At 46.8% G+C, this 16387-nt stretch overlaps 1 protein-coding gene across 3 annotated transcripts in view; it reads right to left on the bottom strand.

Annotated features, from left to right (window-relative positions):
• TMCO4 (transmembrane and coiled-coil domains 4) overlaps positions 1-16387 on the bottom strand; it is a 114116-nt gene that overhangs the window by 87042 nt on the left and 10687 nt on the right. For all 3 annotated transcript variants that reach the window (XR_013841597.1, XM_079986982.1, XM_079986981.1), the window contains exons 4-10: positions 15420-15447; positions 13009-13144; positions 10774-10871; positions 8253-8396; positions 5070-5189; positions 1844-2008; positions 829-965 (exon numbers count right to left, since the gene is read on the bottom strand). Coding sequence is in view for 2 of the 3 variants with exons in the window: in XM_079986982.1 (XP_079843108.1) it covers positions 829-965; positions 1844-2008; positions 5070-5189; positions 8253-8396; positions 10774-10871; positions 13009-13144; positions 15420-15447 (828 nt within the window). In the remaining variant the exon portion in view is untranslated. The remainder of the gene's footprint in view (positions 1-828; positions 966-1843; positions 2009-5069; positions 5190-8252; positions 8397-10773; positions 10872-13008; positions 13145-15419; positions 15448-16387) is intronic.

Raw genomic sequence — 16387 nt, forward strand, 5'->3', positions numbered from 1 at the left:
AGGGTCTTTTCCAGGGAGTCTTCTCTTCTCATGAGGTGGCCAAAGTATTGGAGCCTCAGCTTCAGGATCTGTCCTTCCAGTGAGCACTCAGGGCTGATTTCCTTCAGAATGGATAGGTTCGATCTTCTTGCAGTCCGTGGGACTCTCAAGAGTCTCCTCCAGCACCATAATTCAAAAGCATTAATTCTCTTCCATACATCACTACTGGGAAAACCATAGCTTTAACAATACGGACCTTTGTTGGCAAGGTGATCCTACGGATAAGCAAATTTACTTACAGTGGTACCTTGGGTTAAGAACTAAATTCGTTCTGGAGGTCCGTTCTTAACCTGAAACTGTTCTTAACCTGTGGTATCACTTTAGCTAATGGAGCCTCCCGCTGCCGCTGCGCGATTTCTGTTCTCATCCTGAAGCAAAGTTCTTAACCCGAGGTACTATTTCTGGGTTAGCGGAGTCTGTAACCTGAAGCGTCTATAACCTGAAGTGTCTGTAACCCGAGGTACCACTGTATTTATTGCCTTCCTATTCCACCTCTCCTTCCAAGGAGCTCAAGGTGGCTTAAATTATTCTCTCCCCTTCTTTCATTCAATCTGCACAACAACCTTGTGAGGTAGGCTAGGCTGGAAGAGTCACCCAGTGAGCTTCATGGGCGAGTGGGGGATCTGAACCCTGGTCTCCCAGGTACTAGCAGGTCCAACGCTCTAACCGCTACACCTCACTGCTCTGCCAACTGAGCCAGGACCCCCTCTACTACAGAGATCCCACAGAGATTTTTCCCAGCTCAGGCACACTTAGACTTGGGCTGTGACCATCAAGCCACCTTCCTACCTGGTGCCGGCTGAGCAGGATTCGAGCCAGGTGTTTGCCGACCTCAGACGAGCGGTGGAGGCACACTCCCCAGGGGTTATCAATCACGCTGGCCACCGTGAGCAGGGAGGCGGGTAATGCGAGCGCAGTGACGATGCCTGGGGGGTGGGGCAGGGGAGAGGAAACAGGACAGCTGGAAATCAGATGTAATACAAATTTAATAGGATTTTTGCCAGTCTGCTGTCCCTATTGAGGGCAGTATCTACACCGATTCTAGTTCTAAACCGCATTGAGGTTTCATTACAACCAAGCGGCATATAAACCTTTTGAAATGAAGAAAATAAAACAGATACAGTCATACCTCGGGTTACAGATGCTTCATGTTGTGTTTTTTTGGGTTACGGACCTGCCAAAACCTGGAAGTACCAGAACGGGTTACTCCAAGGTTTTGGCGGTCGCGCATGCGCAGAATTGCTAAATCACGCTTTGCATGTGCACAGAAGCGCTGAATCACAACCTGCACGTGCGCAGATGTGGCGCAGCGGGTTGGGAACACTGCAGGTTGTGAACGTGCCTCCAGCACGGATCATGTTCGCAACCCGAGCGTCCACTGTAGAGTCCTGCATATTTCTTCCTTTGAATTTGTTGGGGATTATTGTGTTGTCTTTGTTTTTAATTTTATTACGTATTTTATGGGGGGTTTTGATACTGTAATTTTATGTTGTGAACTGCCCTGAGATTAATAATAATAATAATAATAATAATAGTTTATTATTTATACCCCGCCCATCTGGCTGGGTTTCTCAACCACTCTATACAGGTATGGGACAGCGTACAAATTTTATTAATAATAATAATAAGGACTAGGAACTTGATTTTCTTTTTTTAAAAAAGAAACGTTAAGTATATCTGGCTAGCCAAGAGTCATGGGATAATTGAGCGAGAGGGCTTCAAACTGAAGTAACAGGCGGAAGGAGGAACACAGAATAATCGTGGGGAAATAACCGCCCAGATTGGATGACCGCCAACCACTTGCCTGATAAGACCGTGAATTTCAGCGCTTCCTGAGCCACGACGTTGACTAATCCATTCAGCAAAGTGTCAAGCGTGTTTCCCAGTTCCATCAGGTACTTGCTCTCCCAGGCTAAGCAATACTGTTCTTTGGACTGCAGCAGGCTGCTCCAGGGAGCTGTGAAACTCCCTAAAAGGAGGAAGAAAAAGTTGCAGACACAAAGAATTAATAAGAGACAGATGGGGAGGGGGAGGTGCAGAATCCATGCATAATACACACTTCCTGAAGCAGTAAGCGGGATGAAAAACGCAGCTGCCTTTCAAATGTCATGCTCTCCTGAATTTTGCAATGCAGCTCTTTAACAAATATTGTGTCTACACAGGAAGAAGTGTTATTAGGGAAACAGGCACACAGAAATAGGAATTGGGGGGGGGGGCATACATAATGCATTATATTATGGGGGGAGAACCGGCCTGCAAAAATGAACGTATTAGGCAGAAAGTGTGTCTTAAAGAAGACTGTTCCCCAAAATGCAGGCAGATTTCGGTGCTCTTTAATAAATGCAAACTGACACAGGAGTGGGATGTGCTGAAATCAAAGACTGGAAAGGTGAGAAATGGGGAGGAAGCAAAATGGGAAGATTCAGCCACCTTCTGATGCAAACAGGTGTTGCATTGTCATGGTCGTGGATAAAATTTTATCTATTTATTTATTTATTTAGAGTTTCAGTGCCCTGCTCTTCAGTCCCAAAAGCTCCCAGAATAGCTTATGTAAAGGTAAAGGGGACCCCTGACCATTAGGTCCAGTCGTGACCGACTCTGGGGTTGCGGCGCTCATCTCACTTTATTGGCTGAGGGAGCCGGTGTACAGCTTCCGGGACATGTGGCCAGCATGACTAAGCCGCTTCTGGCAAACCAGAGCAGCGCACGGAAACGCCGTTTACCTTCCCGCCAGAGCGGTACCTATTTATCTACTTGCACTTTTGACAAGCTTTTGAACTGCTGGGTGGGCAGGAGCAGGGACCAAGCAATGGGAGCTCACCCCATCGCGGGGATTCAAACCACTGACCTTCTGATTGGTAAGTCCTAGGCTCTGTGGTTTAACCCACAGCGCCACCCGCATCCCCCCAGAGCAGATTACAAACAATCAAAACAAGACAGTCCTTACCTTGCAGGTTTGTGATCTAAAAACCACGACACACAAGGGAAAATGGACAGCGAGGGAAGAGGAAAAACCAAAACTCAGGCATCAGTTTCTAAACAGTTGTTCCTATAATGACTAGCTGGCACAGTTCAGGGGCAGGATGTGCCAGATAGAGCTGTGCTTTTGGCAAAGTTGATGGAATAAGTCTTCTGCTTCCCATCTCTCCCAATGAGGCCATCTGATGGGATGAGTGCCCTCAGATGACAGCTGCAGGGAGAGGAGGCCTGAAGGGGCTGGCCTGTCACAGCAGAGCCAAATTAGGGAGCCCTGCTTCCTGTTTCTCCCATTGCTGGAATGTCTACCCTCAGATGATAGTTGAAAACCCCCTACATCAGGGGTCAGCAAACTTTTTCAGCAGGGGGCAGGTCCACTGTTCCTTAGACCTTGTGGGGGGGCCGGACTATTTTTTTTTTGGGGGGGGGAGAACAAATTCCTATGCCCCACAAATAACCCAGAGATGCATTATAAATAAAAGGACACATTCTGCTCATGTAAAAACATGCTGATTCCCGGACCGTCTGTGGGCTGGATTTAGAAGGTGATTGGGCTGGATCCGGCCCCCAGGCCTTAGGTTGCTTATCCATGCCCTACATCAACCCTGATAGGTTGGCCATTCAATCCTGATAGGTTGGTTTTCCTCCAACTCTGCTTTAACAAATTGGTGGTGTTTTTTTTTTTAAAAAAAAACCCTTCATGTTAGGATAACTCCTGAGGTGTTGCAGTTTTGTGGTAGGGTATTGAACCAGGTTGGGGACGCGGGTGGCGCTGTGGGTTAAACCACAGAGCCTAGGACTTGCCGATCAGAAGGTCGGCGGTTCGAATCCCTGCGACGGGGTGAGCTCCCGTCGCTCTGTCCCTGCTCTTGCCAACCTAGCAGTTCGAAAGCACGTCAAAGTGCAAGTAGATAAAAGGTACCGCTCTGGCGGGAAGGTAAATGGTGTTTCCGTGTGCTGCTCTGGTTTGCCAGAAGTGGCTTAGTCATGCTGGCCACATGACCTGGAAGCTGTACGCCGGCTCCCTCGGCCAATAAAGCGAGATGAGCGCCGCAACCCCAGAGTCGGCCACGACTGGACCTAACGGTTAGGGGTCCCTTTACCTTTATTGAACCAGGTCTTGAAAGATCATGCCTGCGCTGTGCATATTAGTGCTGGGAGCAGATTCCTACAAGGCAAAGGGCCAGCAACATTGGGTTGTAAAGTGGTGCTGGGCTCCTCTGCTAAACTTCAAAACCTCTGCAAGAGCACATTAACACCTTCACCCTTTCACCCAGGAGCTTTTCCCCACGGCTCATGGGACGCCGCTTGTTATTCAGAAAATAAACTGGTGTGAAAGGCAAATGGAAATAGACTGTAAAAAATAAATAAAACGTCTTTGTTTTATAGAGCAAACAGGTTTAATGAGAACAGCGTCCTTGCGAGACTTAAATAGGAAAGATTCCACACAAGCAGCAGAGCCAGAACATTTGCTAAGACAAGAATCTACCCCAGGGGAGAGTGTGTAGGGATCAGAATGTAAGATTCGGGGGCCGCATGTGTTTCCAAATGAAAGCAATTCCATCTGTTGCACCCAGGAAAACTTCAAATCTGCCATTGCTACCGTGCCAATCTCACCCACAATTCTGCCCCCTGCCAGGCTTCTGCCGTGCCACTGGTCGTGCTGCTGTGATGCTATGGAATCTCCCCAAATGTTGCTGGTGGTGTTGGGGACACCCTCAATTTCTGAGATTCAGGCCGTTGCAGATGTAGCCCAAGTGGTTGAGAGGGAGGCAGGCGCCAGAAGGTTTGGGGAGATCCCCAGTGTTCACAAAAGTACAAATATTTTTAGGAGGGAAAAGGCTAAGTGTGTATGTGTGGACCGAGGGGTGCACCAAAGCAGCCTGACGGGGACTGAGCATGCTCAGTAAGCCGCGGAATGTTGATTTGTTACAGTGGTGGCGGTAACCAAGAAAGCCAATGGGCTGAATGCCAGGAATGCTGGACTGGGCGGCCCCACCGCACGCTGCAACATTTTTGCTGCAGCGCTCCCCTTTTGTTTGCCTCTTCCTTACCGTATTTGCCAGTCGTGAGCCAGCCGGTGATGGCTATGGTGAGGTGGAGCTGCCTCCCTTCCGTTAAGGGCAGGAACTCAAACTCTTCAATGGCCCCCACGCGCTTTTTCATCTTGTAACCTGAACGGGGGAGGAAAACAAGAGCCCCTCTTAATAGCTTGCCCTTTGTCCGCAGGCCTCCAGGCCAAGCTGCATAAATGGACATTGGGCTCCACCAATAAGATCCGTCGCCTGTCAAACCAACCACTCCCATCTTTACATTGCACAGCGAGCAAACGATTTGAGAGGCTAAGCTGAGGAAATAGCCAAACACATCTGAAATAAGTAACAGCAAGGAAAAACATCACGGGGACCCAAAGACAGGGCTTGGGTCACAGATTCACCGCTGCCTGTTGTATCTTTTATTTGCACAGCGACTGTGGACATAGGATTTCTCTATTTATTTTTAAGTGTGTAAGGCAGGTTATGCCCCTAGCGGTGGGGATCAGGGGCTGGCTTGCCCTCCCTGCAAATTTTGTAAAGCAAGGAGCATGGTTTGCTAACGTCAGTTTTGCATGACCTACTTCTTTTTTCAATGAGACACACAGTTTTTATGTACTTTTCGTGTTTTTACATTGTAAACTTCTCTGTGAATCTCGGATGAAGGGCAGTGTTATTTTTATAATTTTTCTTGGCATGAGCTCAAATCTCCTAGGAACTTAGGAGTCTGGCTGCTGGCCAAAGGGAACTCATTGACTCCAGCATCCTGTTCTTGCAGTGGCCAACCTGGTAGACTGTCCCTGGGCATGGAGTTTCTGCTATCAGCCCCGAAAAGAAGAGCCCTGCTGGATCAAGCCAACATCCCATCTAGTTCAGCATCTTGTACTCACAGCAGCCAAACCAGATGCCCCAATGGGAAGCCCAGAATCAGGACTGGAGTGTAGATGGCATTCAAAGGTCCCGCCCACTTTGTCGTCCCCCCCCCTCCGCTCTGAAGGTTGCCCAGAAAGGTTACTTCCGCCTACAAATATATGCTGGAAATGTAAAGAAAAAGAAGGTACCTTTTATCATATGTGGTGGAATTGCAGTGTAACTTAAAAAAATTCTGGGAAATGATATTTAATGAAATGAAAAAAATGTTTAAAATAACATTTCTTAAAAAAAAAACACCAGCAGCTTTTTTATTAGGAATTATAGGTACTGAGATTCCAAAAGACCAGAGGAAACTATTTATGTATAATACAACGGCCGCTCAGATGCTGCTAGCCCAGAGATGGAACGAAGGGACAACCCCAACCAAAGAAGAATGGCAAATCAAGTTGATGGACTATGCCAAAATGGCAAAGTTAATTGGGAAGCTCAGGAATCAAGAAGGCAGAAATTTTAAAAAGAATGAGAAATGTTGATCACATATACCGTATTTTTCGCTCTATAAGACACAATTTCCCCCCTTCAAAAATTAAGGGGAAATGTGTGTGCGTCTTATGGAGGGAATGCAGGCTTCTTGGCTTCAGTGATAGCAACGCGAAGCCTCTGAAGCACAGAGGGAGAGCTCCGCCTGCACTCTGGAGGCTTTGCGTTGCTTTCGCTGAAGCCGTGTGAAGCCTCTAGAGCACAGCGCAAACTCCCGCTGCACTCCAGAGGCTTCAGGCAGCTATCCGCAAGCCTTCGGAGCGCAGCAGAAGTTCCCGCCGCGCTCCAAAGGCTTGCGGGTGGCCGCCTGAAGCCTGCACACCGATCCCTCTTGCTCTCCAGGCTTCGCTTCGCTGGAAAGGCGCTGCACAGTTTTCCCTCTCTGCGCAGCGCCCCTTCAGCAAAGCGGGAGGAGAAATGGAAGGGGCTCCGTTTCTCCTGCCGCTTCGCTGAAGGGGCGCTGAGCAGAGAGGGGGAGAATTCCCCCCCCCCAGTTCTCCCCCTCCTATGGTCTGGTGCATCCTATGGTCCGGTGCGTCCTATAGAGCGAAAAATACGGTATACAAAATCATTGTAAACAGGTCAAAACATTAGCACGATTTTAAACACACTTGTAACGTAACAAAATGTATAGATAACTTAGGAAGATGAAATGCTGTATGGTGTTGATATGCAGTTGAAAACAGAGTCAAAAGGACCCATGGAAGGAATGGGGGGAGGTCAGGAGATTCAGAGTAATCTCAGTATGTGGATTTTGTATGGTGTTTTGGGTGTATGTTTATTTTCTTTTTTCTCTTTCCTTTCCTTTCCTTCTTTTTAAAAATCAAATAAAAAGATTATAAAAATAAATAAATACACTGCTTGGCAACAGCTCTCCAAAAATTCAGACAAGGTTCCCCCCACCATCAGCCCTGCCGGAGATGCTGGAGATTGAATCCGGCCCTTTCTGCATGCAACGCTCCCCACCTGAAATCCCGGAGAACTGCTGCCAGTCAGTGCAGACAACACTGAACCAGATAGTTGCAGTTTGCACAACCCACTAAGGAAGGTAATAAAATTCAATAAACAGTAAAAGTCAATTGAACATTTGTTAAAAATCCAATTAAAACTTTTCAGTTTGATTATACAAAATTGATCCAGTGACACCAGTTTTTGGAGCTCTGATAGTCACGGGCACTCAGTTGCCTCCTAGTGCCCTCCGCCAGGTAATTCCACCACCCACACCACAGAGGGGGCTACTGCCCACTTAGGGAACCACTGGGTTAGGGTCCTAAAAGTATGTTTCCGAGCAAAATTCAAAGTGTTGGTGCTGACCTTTAAAGCCCTAAACGGCCTCGGTCCAGTATACCTGAAGGAGTGTCTCCACCCCCATCGTTCTGCCCGGACACTGAAGTTCAGCTCTGAAGGCCTTCTGGCGGTTCCCTCCCTGTGAGAAGCAAAGCTACAGGGAACCAGGAAGAGGGCTTTCTCGGTAGTGGTGCCCGCCCTGTGGAACGACCTCCCATCAGATGACAAAGAAATAAACAACTACCAGACTTTTAGAAGACATCTGAAGGCAGCCCTGTTTAGGGAAGCTTTTAATGTTTAACAGACCACTATATTTTAATATTTTGTTGGAAGCCGCCCAAAGTGGCTGGGGAAACCCAACCCAGATGGGCGGGGTATAAATAATAAATAATAATAATAATTATTATTATTACTAAACAGATTGGACACACTGCCCCCTGCTTCCCCCTAGAGACCCAGCTGTATAGAAGAAGAGTTTGCTTTACACCCAAGGAGGTAGCTTACCTGTGAGTCCAGCTCCTGCAGCTCCAAAGAGCGACCCCATGACAGCCATCCCGGCCACTGAGCCGAGGGCAGCAGCCCCAGCGCTGCCAATGATCGCCGTCGCTCCCGTTGCCACCAGGGGAGCAGCCAGGCCCCCTGTCAGACCTGAAACAGAGGGATGCTGTTTCAACTCCTGGCAGAGGGTCGAGGGAAGGGAACCTCAGACCTGGGAGCAAAGTGCAGATCCCCAGGCTCGGTTGGCAGAGAGTGATATTCTTTAGTCTCAGGGTTGAGGGTTTGAGCCCCACAATGGGTAAAAGGGTCCTACACTGCAAGGGGGTTGGACCAGATGATTCTCGTGGTCCCTTCCAACTCTAAAATTTAGGATCCTATGATTCTCCTGCCCTTGGGAGTCTCTCATTCCCAGGCTGCACACCCTCTCTCCTAAACCGTTGAAGTCATTAATGCTGCAGACCAAAGCCCACAATTCGAAAAAGAATTTCTACAAAAAAGAAACTTTTGTCCAAACTTTTGTTATTAGACTGGGAAGCAAAAGACAAGCTTTTTATAGCCTCAATGACACCCTGGGCAATAGATATAGGACACAATATAGATTTTAACCTCTGAAGTTTACAGCATGTTCTTCTTTGAAAGAGAACCACTTGAAAATGATTTGCAGACGTGGCAGAATCCGAGACCAGGGAGAAGAGTTGGTGGAAGAAGATTGGAAGAAATTTAAAGATTATTTACAGAAACACTGTAAAATTAAAACAAAATAAAAAAATTCCTTCCAGTAGCACCTTAAAGACCAACTAAGTTAGTTCTTGGTATGAGCTTTCGTGTGCATGCACACTTCTTCAGATACACTGAAACAGAAGTCACCAGACCCTTCTATATAGTGAGAAGGTGGGGAGGGGTATTACTCAGAAGGGTAAGAGTTAAGAGTCGTCAACAGGCTCATCACAGCTATCTGCCAATCACCCAATCCCACCACCCTTCTGAGTAATACCCCTCCCCACCTTCTCACTATATAGAAGGGTCTGGTGACTTCTGTTTCAGTGTATCTGAAGAAGTGTGCATGCACACGAAAGCTCATACCAAGAACTAACTTAGTTGGTCTTTAGGGTGCTACTGGAAGGAATTTTTTTATTTTGTTTTGACTATGGCAGACCAACACGGCTACCTATCTGTAACTGTAAAATTAATGAATGTTAAAATGATGTCGGAATGAAACGAAGCGGTTTTAGTAATAAGGTTAAACAGGAATATGTAAAAATGGATTGATATTAGACGAAAATATAATGTTATAATATGTGAAGATAAAGAACTAAGATAAAACAAGAGGGTAAGGATTTGCTGAATTAACTATCTGAACTGGAATACAAAAAAAGGGAGGTGTGAGGAAGTCATGAAAATAAGTAAATGAATTGTAAGATATAGAAAGAGGGACTTATTTTTAACTGTTTTTATTTTTTCTGTAATTTGTATTTTTTTTCCTTTTTATCATTTTTGTAACCTTTTTTTATTGAAACTTTAATAAATATTATTTTAAAAAAAGAAAAAAGAAAATGATTTGCAGACAGTACCGTATTTTTCGCTCTATAAGACGCACCTTTTCCCTTCTAAAAAGTAAGGGGAAATGTGTGTGCGTCTTATGGAGTGAATGCAGGCTGCGCAGCTAAGCCTAAAGCCAGAACAGGGAGACGGAGCGCTGCGCTGTTCTAGCTTGGGGATGGCTGCGCAAAGCCTCCGCAGGGCAGAGGGGCAGAAGGCACCCTGCTGCCCTGCGGAGGCTTCAAAGGCTGTCCCCGAAGCCAGAACAGCAAAAGGCTATCCCAGAAGCCAGATCCCTCTTGCTGTTCTGGCTTCTGGGGTTCAGAATTTTTTTCTTCTTGTTTCCTCCCCCCTGAAACTAGGTGCATCTTATCGTCCGGTGCGTCCTATAGAGTGAAAAATACGGTATTTAATTCTGAGTGGGCTTGCTAAGATGTGCAAGACTGAATCAGATAAGTGCTGGAGATGCAAAGAGTTTCAGGGAAGGTTCTTTCATATGTGGTGGTCTTGTAAAAGGGGGAAAGAGTATTGGGAAATGATTCATAATGAATTGATAAAAAGGTGTGATTTCATGTTGTAACCGCCCTGAAAGCTGTGGGTATAGGCCAGGGGAATATACATACAGTGGTGCCTCGCAAGACGAAATTAATCCGTTCCATGAGGCTCTTCGTATAGCAGTTTTTTCGTCTTGCGAGGCGTTCATCTTGCGGGGCACCACTGTATTTAATAAATAGTAACTCCATCGTAAATCTGCCTTCTTTCAATGCAGGGGGGGGGGGCAGGCATGCTGCTGAGCAACGGTTCCCATCATCCCTAACCGTTAGCTATGCTGGCCAAAAGGGGACTGGCGGGAGCTGGAGTCCATCAATATCTAGAGGGCCACAGGTTAACTAGACTGGGTCTGGAGGAGAAAGTGGGTCACATGAAGGTTAGAAGCCGGCTGCCCCTAGCTGGCGCGGACAATAGATGGGGGCGCGGTGTCACTCACCTATTACTGTCCCCCCACCAACAGTCGCCAAGCCGATCAACAGGTACCTCTTCAACCTCCTGTTTTTCTCTTTCTTCTTCCGCGCAGCTGCGGCCGTCCTGGCAGTGGCAGAAGAGATGGGTGTGAGACTGTCGACAGTGCCTACACTTCAGAACTCCCTGCCTATTCATATCAGGCAGGCCCCTTCATTGAACTCTTTTCGGCACCTTTGCAAACTGGTTCCACCCCCCCCCTTCTTTTAAGAAAAGGGCTTTCATAGCGCTGCGCTGCTTTTGCCCTCTGTATTTTAACACACTTGGTTTTTTATATTGTTTCAATTCTATTAGAACTGGATTGCTTTTTAACTATTATCTATTCTGTTGTTGTTGTTTTTTCCCGGGATGCGGGTGGCGCTGTGGGTTAAACCACAGAACCTAGGGCTTGCTGATCAGAAGGTCGGTGGTTCGAATCCCTGCAACGGGGTGAGCTCCCGTTGCTTGGTCCCTGCTCCTGCCAACCTAGCAGTTCGAAAGCACATCAAAGTGCAAGTAGATAAATAGGGACCGCTCCAGCAGGAAGGTAAACGGCATTTCCGTGTGCTGCTCTGGTTCGCCAGAAGCGGCTTAGTCATGCTGGCCACATGACCCGGAAGCTGTACGCCGGCTCCCTCGGCCAATAAAGCAAGATGAGCGGCGCAACCCCAGAGTCGATCACGACTGGACCTAATGGTCAGGTGTCCCTTTACCTTTATTATGTACCAGTATTTTTAGCAACCTGAGTTTTATCTGTGTGGCTTTAACTTGTGTAATCTGGGGGGAAAGATAGGGTAAGATAATAATAATAATAATAATAATAATAATAATAATAATAATAATACTTACTTACTATGACTGAAAACAGAACCAGAAATCATAATGGTGATAAAAGAACAGTACTGGCAACGCTTACCTTGAAAATCCTTCCTAGTGATTTGGCAGCTTGTGTAGTGAAAACAGCAGCTATTAAAATATGTACACAGGCAATTTCCCAGAAGACCAATAACAGCAGCTTAAAAGTATTTGTTTAAGGGAACAACCCTGCACCTCTGGCTGGCAGCTGATTTTTCATAGGGACCAGACTTGCCATTGCGCAAGGTTTCAAGGACACCTGTGGCAAAGGGGTTCTTAAATCCTTCCCAGCATCAGGACGTAAACAAACGTTGTGGTTTGTTTGTTTTTTAATGGCTACTAGCCACAATGGCCACGCCGTTGGCAGCAATCCTACTGAATACTAGTTGCTGGAAGCCGCAGGATGGGAGAGGGTTATTGGGGCGTGATCCCTACTTGTGGGCTTTCCAACTGGGGCATTTGCTTGGCCACTGGGAGAAGAGTATGCTGGATTAGATGGTCCACTGGCCTGATTCCTTGCAGGGCTCTTCATATTTTCTTACAAAAGAACTCTCTTTCCTTAAGGAGAGGTTGGATAAGGAGAGAAGATGTCATGGATGCTTTAGTTGAGATTCATGCATTGCAGGGGGTGGTTGGACTCTAACTCATGGGGTCCCTTCCAGCTCTACGATTCTATGGTTCTATGAAAGCATCTAGAAGGGGAAGAAATGGAGGCAGCGAGAGATTTTACTTTCTTGGGCTCCATGATCACTGCAGATGGTGACAGCAGTCACGAAATTAAAAGACGCCTGCTTCATGGGAGAAAAGCAATGCCAAATCTAGACAGCATCTTAAAAACATAAAGACATCACCTTGCCAACAAAGGTCCGTATAGTTAAAGCTATGGTTTTCCCAGTAGTGATGTATGGAAGAGAGAGCTGGACCATAAAGAAGGCTGATCGCCGAAGAATTGATGCTTTTGAATTATGGTGCTGGAGGAGACTCTTGAGAGTCCCATGGACTGCAAGAAGATCAAACCTATCCATTCTGAAGGAAATCAGCCCTGAATGCTCACTGGAAGGACAGATCGTGAAGCTGAGGCTTCAATACTTTGGCCACCTCATGAGAAGAGAAGACTCCCTGGAAAAGATCCTGATGTTGGGAAAGATGGAGGGCACAAGGAGAAGGGGACGACACAAGGAGAAGGGGACGACAGAGGACGAGATGGCTGGACAGTGTTCTCGAAGCTACCAGCATGAGTTTGACCAAACTGCGGGAGGCAGTGGAAGACAGAAGTGCCTGGCGTGCTCTGGTCCATGGGGTCACGAAGAGTCGGACTAAATGACTAAACAACGACAACATGAAAGCATCTCTGGGGAAACAGCCTTACTCAGATTCCTCCTCCTCTTCCTCCTCTTTCAGGCACTCAAGAAGACGCTCCTCCGAAGCTTCCAGTTCTGCCGGGGGAATCCTCAGCAGCCAGGTTATGTGGGAAAGGAGCACCCTTGCCCGGGCGTCGTAGGTGCCTGGAAGGCAAGGAAAGAGCCAAAGGCCATCAAATGTGGCCGGTCAGTGTATTTTCCCCCCTTAAATTTTATTTATGCTTTTCAGATCTATGCATTTCACTAATTTTACAATCATTACAACATTTCAAAACCTAACTTCCTTCCCCCTCTTTCTGCGGTTCCTTAGATTTGTTTTTAAGATCTTCTGCATATCCAAATTAACGCAATTTGCTCATTTATTCATCTTTTTTAAATATATACCCTTATAAAACTGCAGGTTATTACAATAAACCTGCCAATGCTCTTATCTCTTTACAATTTATCTGTAAATATTCAATAACCATTTCCATTCTTTTATAAAAAAATTGTTATCTTGATTTCTTATTATTTCGGTAAGTTTCGCCATTTCTGCATATTCTATAAATTTTCTTCCTCTGCTGGGACTTCTGCTTTTTCCCATTTGGGGGCAAGTAACATTCTTGCCGCTATGGTAGCATACATGAATAAGTTTCTATACAATTTAGGTAGTTCTGTCCCTATAATTCCCATCACTTTCCGTTCGACGGGATGGCATGATGAAATTTCCCCCATGAACTGTTACCAGAACGCCAAAACCCCCATACTTAGACAGGTTTAGCCCACCCAGTCTTTTGTCTAAGGCAGTAGTGGGCAGCCTTCGGCCCCTGGGGCAAACCAGGTCCTGTTTGTTCCTGGACATTTAAGCTAGGACCAAGAACCAGCAGAAAGCCAGTGCAGTACAGTGGTTAGGCCAGTGATTCGCAAAGATTTTCGGGCCACCACCTGCTTGGTTCCATAAACTCATCCCCAGTCCCCTACCCATCCTTTTAAAAAAAAAAAAAAAGCATTATTCAGAACAGCAGTTTGCACAAGCCACTAAGGAAGAAATTCAAAACAATAACAATTCATTGCACATTGATTCAAATCCAATTGAAACTATTTAAGGCAGAGGGCCTACTCAGTAGCCATGCCCACCCTGTGGAACGCCCTCCCATCAGATGTCAAGAAAATAAATAACCGCCTGGCTTTTAGAAGACATCTGAAGGCAGCCCTGTATAGGGAAGTTTTTAATGTTTGATGTCTTATTATGTTTTAATTTGTTGGAAGCCACCCAGAATGGCTGGGGTAACCCAGCCAGTTGGGCGGCATATTAATGATAATAATAATAGATTAATTCAGCAAAACTGATTAACTTGATGCCAAATACTCAAAGTCTGATAGTCATTTACACCTCCAGTGCCCCCTTGCAGCTCCCTTGCCTCTTATTGTCTGCCGAGGTAATCCTTATTGCTCTATAAGACTTACTTTTTCCCTCCTAAAAAGTAAGGGGAAATGAGTGTGCGTCTTATGGGGAGCATGCAGGCTGCGCAGCTATCACAGAAGCCAGAACAGGAAGAGGGATTGCTGCTTTCACTGCGCAGCGATCCCTCTAGCTGTTCTGGCTTCTGAGATTCAGAATATATTTTTTTCTTGTTTTCCTCCTCCCAAAACTAGGTGCGTCTTGTGGTCTGGTGAGTCTTATAGAGCGAAAAATACGGTAATCCCCACTTTGGGAACCAATGGTTTAGAGCATGCATAGGCAAACTCGGCCCTCCAGATGTTTTGGGACTACAACTCCCATCATCCCTACCTAACAGGACCAGTGGTCAGGGATGATGGGAATTGTAGTCCCAAAACATCTGGAGGGCCGAGTTTGCCTATGCCTGGGTTTAGAATGTTGGACTATGACCTGGGAGAGGCCAGGGTTCAAATCCCTCCCACCTGGCTATGAAGCTCATTGGGTGACCTTGGGCCAGTCACTGCCTTTCAGCTTAACCTACCTCACAGGGGTGTTGTGAGGATTGAATGAGGAGGGGGGGAACCACATACAGGGGTACCTCGGGTTACATACGCTTCAGGTTACATACGCTTCAGGTTACAGACTCCACTAACCCAGAAATAGTACCCCAGGTTAAGAACTTTGCTTCAGGATGAGAATAGAAATCGTGCTCTGGTGGCGCGGCAGCAGGAGGAGGCCCCATTAGCTAAAGTGGTGCTTCAGGTTAAGAACAGTTTCAGGTTAAGAATGGAACTCCGGAATGAATTAAGTACTTAACCCGAGGTAACACTGTGTTCCAGTCTGAGCTCCTTGGAGGAAAAGGTGGGATAGAAACGCAATAAACCACATGAAATCACACCACATTTCCATGAAATCATTTCCAAGACTGTTGTCCGCTTAACAGCTTTTTATTTTTGATAACAACTCAGAGGAGAAAGGGGGCCCTCAAATCTCACTTACCGTCCTTGAGAGAGAAGGACACAAGATCCTAGAACATAAGAGGGTGGGGGAGGGAGAGAATAATGAGAACATATTAAAAAGGGAAGCCCTTTAAGTGCAGGTTTCTGAACGTGCACAGAAGTCTCAATTTAAAATGTACTTGATCTTTGGCATTGATGTGCTGCATAGTTAGCCATAACCCCTGCAACCCACAGCTAATCTGTCAGGGAACTGCCATCAGTGCCGGAGGGAGAGAGCAAAATCCAGAGGGATTCCAGAGAGCGTCCTGGGATTGGGAGAGGCAGCCCATCTTCTGGGGAAGAGAATCAGCGTAGCACCAGTGGAGAAGGGGGGCAGATGGGGGAAGCGGCGAGGCGGTCCCATGACTCCTTGCTGGGGACCAGCGGGGAGAGTAGGGGTCCTCCGCTGCCTATGCCATCCTTGCGCAGAAGGCTTTCACGCAGAGAGAGTAGGAGGAGACTAGGCGTCAAAGAGCTTCTTTGCTGGAAGAAGTTTAAGAAACGCCCACTGACGGATTCTGCCAGCGATTGAGACAGCCACGGGTGAGCGGCTGTCCGGACAGAAAAGGTTCACTCAGGCAACCCAGCCAGGTGTTTGCACCGGCTTATGCACGAGCAACCCCCAGAACCATTACATAATCCCTTCTCTGAGAAAGTGCGGGTACCCAAAATAAAATGAAAAAAGGTTGTGTGCAATTTTATTCTCGTTCAGGCTAGGCTAACTTATGGTAGGCGGATGCTAAAGTCCTTCCTTGCAGAGTTAAAACTTGCTGCCATAGGAGGTGGCAATGGCCACCAATTTCCATGGTTTTAAAAGAGGAAGAGAATGGCAATATCCTGCCTCTGAATGCGAGTTGCTGAGAACCACATGTGCTGGGTTCGGGTCCTGCTGTGGGGCTTCCTGTTGGGGCATCTGATGAGCCACTGTGAGAACAGGAGGCTGGCCTGAATGGGTCATTGGCCTGATCC

This window comes from Podarcis cretensis, assembly GCF_951804945.1.
Source record: "Podarcis cretensis genome assembly, chromosome: 8".
Taxonomy (NCBI): domain Eukaryota; kingdom Metazoa; phylum Chordata; class Lepidosauria; order Squamata; family Lacertidae; genus Podarcis; species Podarcis cretensis.